The 10781-nt window shown below is 35.1% G+C and overlaps 1 protein-coding gene across 2 annotated transcripts in view; it reads right to left on the reverse strand.

Moving 5' to 3' along the window:
* Positions 1 to 10390, reverse strand: part of LOC123868066 (arf-GAP with dual PH domain-containing protein 1-like) — a 33687-nt gene extending 23297 nt beyond the window's left edge. For both annotated transcript variants that reach the window (XM_045910411.1, XM_045910410.1), the window contains exon 1: positions 10218 to 10390. In XM_045910411.1, the coding sequence (XP_045766367.1) occupies positions 10218 to 10299 (82 nt within the window). In that variant the 5' untranslated portion in view covers positions 10300 to 10390. The remainder of the gene's footprint in view (positions 1 to 10217) is intronic.
* Between the last annotated feature and the right edge of the window lie 391 nt (positions 10391 to 10781).

Here is a 10781-nt window from a genome sequence, read left to right on the forward strand (position 1 = left end):
AGAAATACTCTTTCTCTGTATTTTTTTTCTCTTTTTCTTTTTCTGTACATATATATTATATGTATTATACATATAAGTCTTTAGTACGTTTCAAGAAGCAAATCGTTCTTTATGTCCGTCCGTAATGACCAAAACTTAACCTATGTGCTATATGCTATATGCTATGTATGTGGGATTGACAGTCCCAAATTCTTCTCCAAATCGCTAAACTCAGTCTCAGTCTCAGTCGGTTTTCTCCATTAGAAAGAGGGATTATCTAAGAGGCTACTATGGGCTATAATTTATGAATATTTTTTTAAGAATACCGGTATGATGATAATAATTGTAAGAGCTTCGGTGGCCTGCGCGGCTTTTGGTTTCAGTTACACGAAAATAGAGGATTAGTAATGTTACTCTCAAGTTACTCGTGCGAAACCGGGAAGGATCGCAAGTTAATTACTTAAGTATAATTTATACTTATTTATATTTTTACTAGTTCACACTTTAGTAATTATTCTAGAAGCCGCAAACCACAAAGAGATCATAGGGTCATTTTAAACAACATAACAAACAACATACGTATGGAATAACAAATAAGTATGTACTTAGTTTAACTATGTAATTTGAATTTCCTTTCTAACATTTTCCGATGTTTTTACCTTGAACCATGACGCACGAGTGGTTATGTCGAACATGGAATGAAATATGGGTAATTGATTATAGAAATTCATTAGAATTAATGAGGTGAGAAAGAAGTATTCATTTTTCACCGATTTCCAAAAACGAGGAGGCGCTTAGTTGAATATTGTTTTGTGCTAATTTGTCTAATAATATGATGGTAATTTTCAATGATGTCGGAAGAAATCTCTCATCGAAAATGCTTGCGAAAAATGTAGATAACACTGTGGCCTTACTCATGCTTACAATTCAAAGAAATTAGGTAATTAGAAATGAACACGGAACACTCATCACACTAATATTCACACTAATATTATAAAGCGAAAGTTTGTGTGTGTGTGTGAAAAAGTAGCCTTCACGCAAAAACCACTGGACGGATTTGGCTGAAATTCGGAACGGAGATAGATAGTATCCTGGATTAGCACATAGGCTACTTTTTATCCTGGAAAATCAAAGAGTTCCCACGGGATTTCAAAAAACCTAAATCCACGCGCACGAAGTCGCGGGCGTCAGCTAGTCACGAATAATTTCAATACTCCCATTTGACCAGTTTCTAAGTGGGCCATCGCATTCATTCCATTCAACAATACCTGTCACATTCGGTGCAAGTGAAAGTGTTCAAGGCTACGTTGGTATCATGTTTAAAATACACTATTCAAATTCGTGCATTTTTTCTCTCTTTGACTGGTTTTACGACGATCTCACCAAAATCTCGAAAGTAATTTTTAGGGTTCCGTAGCAGAAGGGTGCCAACGGGACTCTATTAAACCTCCCTGTCCACCCGTCGTCGGTCTGTCCGTCTGACTGTCAGACTTTATCTCGTGAATCGTAATAGTTAGAGTTGAAATTTTTACAGAATGTGTATTTCTACTGCCGCTTTAATAACAAATAATAAAAAATTCAAAATGGCCGCCATAAAATTTAAAAAATTAGAAAGTGTTATTTCTTGTACTATGGTGCGGAACCATTCGTGTGCGAGTCCGACTCGTTCTTGACCGATTTTTTGCGTGGATCATTTCCCTCTGCGCGGTGAAAAGTGTCAATGGCATGCACCTTTCATAGATAATTATTATCATGATTTATTCGATAGAGTTATTTTTGTCCATTCATAAAAGATGACAACATAACGCCAACCCTAGTGATAACTTAATCGCTTCGCATTTTTTTGGGAGGCTACAGAGACCGTAGAGACTCTTAATGTAAAACTTTTTTATAATTTTCCCTATTTTTAGTTAGACTGAGTTAACACTAAGTAGGTATAAAATAATAATTTTCTATACTTTTTCATTGTATTGTGAGATTTTAACATTATTTTACCAAGCGACAAACGAAGAAGAAGGCGAAGAAGTAAAATGTAGCATTGGAGAATCTACCAATGAAGGACGGGATGTTTCAATTCTACTGCAACTTCAACTGCAGCTGGTGTCACAAAGCCGGGCTGACATAAGAAGCACAAGATTATTTTATAGGTAATTCTTGCAAGAGCCTACTAACCTATGGTATATAAAAATATGGTATAAACTCTTTGTTGAAACGACAAGGAAGCTTTATTATTCGTATTTCAAGGAAAATTTAATAAATCTACAATAAGTAAGTACCTGCGTAAAATATTGTTAAAATAAACATAATAAGTAGTTAGGTAATTAATAACTTAAAATTAATTATGACGTTGGCAAATTGGCTAATTCCTCGAGTGAATCATAGAATTCATAGACTTCAGGGTCACCACGTCATTTTATTTATCGTCATTAAATCTAGCAGAGTTTTGAGATATTTGAGAGATATTGAAAGAATATCATTAATTTCCTATATTTAGGTTTCCGTACCTCAAAAGGAAAAACGGAACCCTTATAGGATCACTTTATTGTCTGTTTGTCTGTCTGTCTGTCTGTCTGTCTGCCTGTCTGTCTGTCTGTCCGTCCGTCCGTCCCGTCCGTCGTGTCTGTCAAGAAAACCTATAGGGACTTCCCGTTGACCTAGAATCATAAAATTTGGCAGGTAGGTGACCCTTATAGCACAAGCAAAGGAATAAATCCGAAAACCGTGAATTTGTGGTTACATCATTGAAAATAATTAAAAATGTTTGTAAATTTTCAAAATAAGATAACTAACTATACCAAGTGGGGTATCGTATGAAAGGGCTTTACCTGTATATTCTAATACAGTTTTTTTGTTGGATAGTGGTTATTGATTTATCGAGCAAAATGTCGAAAAAAAAATACCCGAGTACGGAACACTCGGTGCGCGAGTCCGACTCGCACTTGGTCGGTTTTTTGTTTGCAAATGATACTTTTATGAACGTATTCAAAGCGAACAAGGCCGTCGCCCGTCACCTCACATCGACACCTCACCTCATAGAGGTGACACTTTTCCTACTATGACTCATATTATGAAAGTATAATATGGGCCCATCGTAGCCCAAGGCATACTCGTATGGAGCGGTTTAGTTGAATGACTCAGTCTGCAATGAGGAAAACCGTAATTTTTTGGTAAGTTTTAAGAGCTGTTTGGTAAAAAACAAAACATTCGGTTCACGAATCCAATTTAAACTTGGATATAATTTAGAAAGTTTTATAACCGTCAATTCATACTATCTAGACTCTGTAAAACGTAATCAATAACAGCTGTAGACTATAAATTCGATAACAAGACCATATCTAGAACTTACTACCCATTGTAATTATAGTGGTGTTTCATCAAGAAATACTTTTTTTTTCTCTCTTGTCTGGCTTTACAAAGATTAGCCAATGTCAAGTTTGTAGGTAGTTATTTGTAACAAGTTAGATAAACTATACAAGTATGGATCCCGTCTGTGCCGGCGCTCGCCAACATACGCACGGCACCCCCTTAGAACGCTTTCCAGTCAGTTTTAACAAAAAAAAAACACTCCAAAAAGGCAGAGCACGCCCGCCAGCCAACACCGACACAGACAAAGTCCCAAGAAATACTTGTAACCACAGACCACTTGTGTTCTGTGCTTGTCACAGATTGAAATGAACTGATTGAAAAATTTCACCGAAAATATAAGTAAAAATAGCTGTGAAAACTTCAATGAACAACTTCTTCCAAAAACGATTTGTAAAATACAAAATTCAAACTTTTCAATGAATATTTACTCAAATTTTTGGTCTTGGCTTAGTCTTATTTCATTGGATAAATTCCTTAAAATGTTGAAATCAACTTTCCTATCTAAGCATTCTAAGCATCTACATCTTTATATATACTAGCCACCCGCCCCGGTTTCGCACGGGTTATTACAATTTTCATAGAGATCTCTAATTGTTTTGTACATATAATATATAGCCCATGTTACTCAGGAATAATATAGTTTTGTACTAGTGAAAGAATTTTCAAAATCGGTTTATTAGTAGTTCCAGAGATTACCCTCACCAACCAAACTTACGAACTTTACCTCTTTATAATATTAGGATAGAGTGTAGAGTAAGTAAAGATATTAAAAAATCTACAGTTAGAGCATTGGTCTCTTATTATGAAAGCCTTCAGTCGGCTTGATTCCTCCCGACTCCTTGAACAAATTAACTTCATATTTCAACAAATTAACACAAAACAATATTGAACTATACAAATAAACCTTCCTCTTGAATCACTCTATCTATTGGTAGAAACCGCATTAAAATCCGTTGCGTAGTTTAATAGATCTAAGCGTTCATATACATACGTACAGACAGCGGGAAGCGACTTTATTTTATACTATGTAGATAGAGAGAGATATGCAAAAAATAACTTGGTCTATCTTGGTCTAGCTTCGTAAACATTCCACAGTGGCAAACAAGATTTGACCGGAACTTGTGTTGAATAACTCTATGATGTGAATGTCCTCATTGTTTTACCATTGCAGAATATTTTTGCGAACGGGACTTTACCAAGATCTGACTTTTCCCTTTCATACTTAGTTAATGTACCTACTCTCTATTTATATAGAGTATAAATTATTCAAGCCTTTTCCAACTCTTATGAGGTTAAAAACTGTTTTCACAGTAACTTCATGACTCATTGGAAAGTATGAAAATGGACTATAGGTAGGCGGCCCACCCCACGACTAGACATGCTTCAGCGTTGAATGACTCAGCCGTACCATGAGGAAAACCATAATAATTTGGCACGATTTTAACAGCTATGTTACTGTTATTTACTGTACTTATAAATTAAACTGTCTGCTCCGTAAATTTCTTTTCTAACCCAATAAATATTACTTACCTAGTGACCAAAATGGCTAAATAATAATAATAATTAATCAGTATAATCTTAAATTTGCGAGAACGCTAAACAGTACAACATTAAAATAAGAAAACATTAACTATAATAATTCAAAATTTAAAAAACCCCCGACACAAAAACCTCTATAAGAAAATTAGAAAAGAGCTGATAACTTTCAAACGGCTGAACCGATTTTCTTCGATTATGGCTAAGAACACTCTCGATGAAGCCACTTGTCAAACAAAAAAAAACTAAATTAAAATCGGTTCATTAGTTTAGGAGCTACGATGCCACAGACATACACAGATACACACGTCAAACTTATAACACCCCTCTTTTTAGGTCGGGGGTAAAAAATATACCTACCTTGACCTTTCCAAGACGGTTAAATACCTATGTAAATACTTTCACGTGAAAAGGATTAGTCAAATATGTAGAAATATTATTAATCACTTAATAAAATTATAATATTATGTACCCGTGTCATTATATTATGTACCTACCATATTTGAAACAATGAATAAATTAATTAAACTAAATGGAATGTTGAAAAAAATAAATAAACTTATTAAGTACCTATATATTTTAAGGATATACAATACATAAATAATGTACACGTAAAAAGTTGTACACAGTTTAGGGTTGAATACTCGTATTTTGTTTTGATACTGTCTTGAACCTTTCTACCATGAATACTTATTAAAATATCCATAATAGCATAAATTATACCAAAAGGCAGAATTGCTTTATGGAAACGCTTGGACGGAAATGTACCTACTAACTACTTAAATGACCATGACCCACGAATTTGACATCTAAATAGTATACAAATGTATGTATTTATTAAGTGGTTTCTCGACTAGTAGGTACCTATTAACTATACTTATTATCATTGAGAAATACCATAAATATTTTAAATGTGAAGTTATTAGGTTCAACTAGACAACTTCATGGCGGATACAACACTGAAAAATCCTGTATTGCTTGGTTTATGCCAAAATGTCGGGAGATCTTGCCAAATCTTTTTTAGGGTTCCGTACCTCAAAAGGAAAAACGGAACCCTTATAGGATCACTTTGTTGTCTGTCTGTCTGTCCGTCGTGTCTGTCAAGAAAGCTACAGGGTACTTCCCGTTGACCTAGAATCATGAAATTTGGTTGGTAGGTAGGTCTTATAGCATAAACACAGGAATAAGTCTGAAAACCGTGAATTTGTGGTTACATCATTTGAAAAAAATTAAAATGTGTTTCAATTTTCAAAATAAGATAACTATACCAAGTGTATAAGTTATCTTATAAAAGGGCTTTACCTGTACATCCCAAAACAGATTTTTATGTATAATAGTTATTGATTTATCGTGCAAAATGTTGGAAAAAATACCCGAGTACGGAACCCTCAGTGCGCGAGTCTGACTCGCACTTGGCCGGTTTTTTTACATTTGCTATTTATTATGTTACTTTATAGGCTCTGTAGATATTTTAAAAATAATGCAAAGCCATATAAATTTATCCATTATATTCTTCCCCATTAAAAAAGTATACTTAACTAAGTATATAGACAATCGAGCTATAATCATCAAGGTCAACCCATCGCCGGCTAACTACAGAGCACGGGTCTCCTTTCAAAGTGAGAAGGGTTCTGGCCATAGTCTACCACGCTGGCCAAAAGTGGATTGGCAGACTTAACATAACTTTGAGAATATTACGGAGAACTGTATGGAAGAGATATGTTTTCCTTCATCGTTATAGCAATTAGTGATGTTTAATTACTTAAAACGAACATAACTCCGAAAAGTTAAGCGGAATTTACATAACGAAATTAGTGTAACTAGTTTCACGACATTAATTTCACTATCAATTGCACGTGTAAACGTGTAATTTCGTAAGCATGCATCTAATTTCGTAATGTCTAAATTACGAAAGTAGACATTTACACGTGCAATTGATAATAAATTAATGTCGTGCCACTAATTTCGTAATGTAAATTCCGCTTTAGAGGAGAGTGTCCAGGATCAAACCCCCGACCTCCGATTAGGAGGTGGACGTCCTAACAGCTAACTAACCACTATGCTATCAGTCTAATCGAGCTATATTGAGCCCATATTGAGCCATAAACTTAATAACTCTGTGGACTTATTAAAAGTTTTAATGAGCTTTGAGTAAATGTCGGAATTTACGTCTTTATTTATATGTGGGTATGCCTGAATTTATATTTTATACAACTTTTGGAAGTGTAGCTGTAACTCTAATTATTATATTTAAAAAAAATCTTAACCAAGTTCTTACTTGAATCTTTTACACAGATTATAAATAATATCTCTATAATGTGCTTTTACAGGTTATTGCGGTTTAATTAGTTACTTAAATATTTTAAGTTTTAGTTTTTATTACTTAACTTATTTAGATTTTCCATAAAAAAGTATAATATATCTCAAAGCTACCTAAAAAGATTAATTTCATCTTGATTTTATTTTAGTAGGCACAGTCGAAGGCAGTAAGTCGTTTAGCACCCTAATAATCATATTCGCGTGGCACGGTTATGCACATGCGTTAGGTTGTGTGGCGTGTTTATAGAAAAAGATCATTGCGACAGGTTTTTGATGCAATATTTTCGCAGAAATGCTACTCGAATTCTGAGGCCGACCGTACCTACTTACTTAAGAGTTCATCTAAAATTGTTTCTTTTTTTGGCGAACAATATTGTACATAAATAAAACTTTGACCCCCTCACTGCAGCACCTGTGTAATATTAAAAGCCATATAAAAACGCCCAAATTAAGTCATTAATTTATTGGGTTCTTCAGTGATTGTAAAACTTATTTTTATCTTTTATTAGTTGGTATGTTATGGACGTAATCTGCGTGTGGCCTTTTTTGGCTCCGTAGTAAAATAAAGGAACCATCTGTCTGTCAGCGGGCTTTATCTCGAGAACTGTAATGGGTGGAGAGTTGATATTTTATCAGAATGTGTATTTCTATTGCACTATAGCAACAAACACTAAAAATTGCAAAAAAAAAAAAAAATACAGCATTATTTCTTGTGCAAAGATTCGGAACTCTTCATGCGCGAGTCCGACTCGCACTTGTTTAAAAATCAGGTAAGCACAACTCGTAGGCTTCTAGTAGGTACACATATCAGTTAATATCAGTGTCATCAATAGCTACTTTTTTAGAAGTAGGTAAATCAAACTTAGTTTGATTATTATTTTTTCCATACTTTACTACTTAATTCCTACCTATTACTACTTCAATGAAAAGTTGTAAAACTGGCATCGATTAAAATTCAAACGTAAATTAATGAACGTAAAATAATGAATGAGTATGGAGGTTCTAGGTGGGTACCAAGGTAGGTTACACAATTAAGTATTCTGTGATAACTAGGTACTACAATCTTTCTTTACAGTCGTACTCCTCATTGCTGAGGGTCATGACTCCTTTTTATTAATCACAATAATGACAGGAGTTCTCTTGGCATAATAATGCGGTGGGTTCCCAGGTCCTTCCGGATAGGTACCTACTACAATTAAATGACAAAAATAATAAGTATTTTTGGAAAACATAAGCTACTGTTAAACAAGCTCTATCGTATATTTATTTATAGATTTTTACGACCTTTAATTTCGTTATCAATTCTTGAAATTCATTCATGTTAATCATACCTACTTACTTAATAATTACTTAATTAATAAAATAAAATGTAATCGTTGAAGTTCTTTGGTAGGTAGGTTATCTACCTTCCTAAATATAACTTTCAACCTGGGTATACATATAAGTAGGTTCGAAAACATTGTGGCTACATAAGTTGGATTGTGCAGGCTCTAAGAGTCCAGTTAGGCATGTAGAGACCAAGTTACTAACCTACCACCACTAGTTAGTTTTAGTAGGTACGTCATCACTAACCCACCAACGGTTCACTACTGAGCACAAGTATTTTCTCAGATTGTTCACTTTTCATTAACTCTTTAATTAATCAAATAAAATTAAAAAAAATAAAAAAATTCTAGACGTTAAATGTTGGTGCCCAGGTTCGAATCCCCGATCCCCGGATAGGAGGCACGGATAGAGGTCCGTAGAGTATCGTAAACATAGCGGATTTTTTACAAAATAGATTTTTTTATGATTTGGCGACTCTACAAAATTCTCTATTCCTGCCTTATCAGCTATAGTGCCATGCAGCAAATAGCAATTGACATTATTTTGGTGCAACATTTACGGTAGGTACCTATTTGATAGTTTCCGTAAAATAATATACCTAGCGGAATAATTTTTATAAAAAAGGTTTTTTTAATTGGTGACTCTACATTTTTCCCTGTTACAGCCGCGCACCGGAATAATTTTTACAAAAAACGTTTTTTATTGGTGTCTACATTTTTCCCTGTTACAGTCGCGCACCGGAATAATTTTTATAAAAAAGGTTTTTTATTGGCAACTCTACATATTTCTCTGTTACAGCCGCGCATTGGAATAATTTTTGTAAAAAAAGTTTTTTTTTATTAGCGACTCTACATTTTTCCCTGTTACAGCCGCGCACCGGAATAATTTTTGTAAAAAATGTTTTTTTTTATTGGTGACTCTACATTTTTCCCTGTTACTGCCGCGCACTGCGCCTCAGTGCCGTGCAGCAATTGACACTATTTTGGTGCAATATTCACGGTATTTGTGTTTATTATTTTGGTCGGTAAGTATTTGGAACATAATAGGTATTTTGAAGTATTTAAATACGTAGCGATTAGTGATGTATTGCTTATAAATGAGAAATTATCGATTATTTAAATAATTATTTACTTACAAAAAAACACTGCTGGTAATACAGATCTCTCAATCAGTTACTCTACCTTCCTACCTAGGCACCTACTTTATAGTATTTTATTTGGGATTTACTTATATTAAGATTCCATAATAAGCATAATTATATCGTTACTAAATAACTTTTATTATTTCTCAATATGCACCATGTTCCTTGAAAATTAAAAAAAATACGAAAGTTATCGAGAAAGCTTCGATTGCAAATGAAAAAGCTGCCAGTAAAAGAGCGCGTAAAAGCACGCTGTGTCGGTCGATGGCTCTGTTAGTCATACGAAATAAATTTTCAATTAGGCAAACCTATGCTCTGCTGAGACTATAACCGGAATGGGCCTCATAGGCGTATTCTTACGCTACCTACTTACTATATCCGCTTGATTTCATTGTTATTGTGCTCAATGTCGATGATTTGTTTTCATTGAATGCATTTTACGTCGAGGTCACTGAACTCCAGCATGGACGCACACGCCTCCCCCCGCGTAGCCACCCCATGGAAATACCACGCTTACAAGGTAAATCACTAGAACAACACTATGACATACCCTCGCTTCCACAATCAGCACACACATTATTCCCGGGTTTCTTTAGCAACTCTTGCAACAATTTCTCGTTGTGATCAACCATCGTGGAAGTTTTGCATCAATAATAAACCGATACGTCCCACGAGTCGAACGCGCGCCTCGAACGTTGTTCGCTACTGCGCGAGGGAGCAACACTCGAGTTCGCTTCGACCGACGCGGCTATTTGGTTCAACAAACGCCATTTCGTACGCGAGATCGCCCGTCCCGCTCGCGCGCCCAGTATCACCGTTAGCATGAATGAGATAGAAAGAGAGGTCTAGTTTCTGTATATGAATGAAATCAGTGAGTAGTGAATACGTATATAGGTGTCTGCGCGCCGACGATGTCTCGTAAAGTTTTACGTGTGTGTGTACGTACTACGTGATACGACGTAGTGCAAGCTCGCGGTCGCCGCCGTCTCGCGTAAATACTATGTAGACATGTACATCGCACGAATTGCAGTACCAAGACAATACACGAAAAGTTGTAGGTAGGTAAGGTAGCTACTAGCTACCTACCTACTGTAATTTTTGTAGCACTATCCAC

This window comes from Maniola jurtina, chromosome 9, assembly GCF_905333055.1.
Source record: "Maniola jurtina chromosome 9, ilManJurt1.1, whole genome shotgun sequence".
NCBI classification, from domain to species: domain Eukaryota; kingdom Metazoa; phylum Arthropoda; class Insecta; order Lepidoptera; family Nymphalidae; genus Maniola; species Maniola jurtina.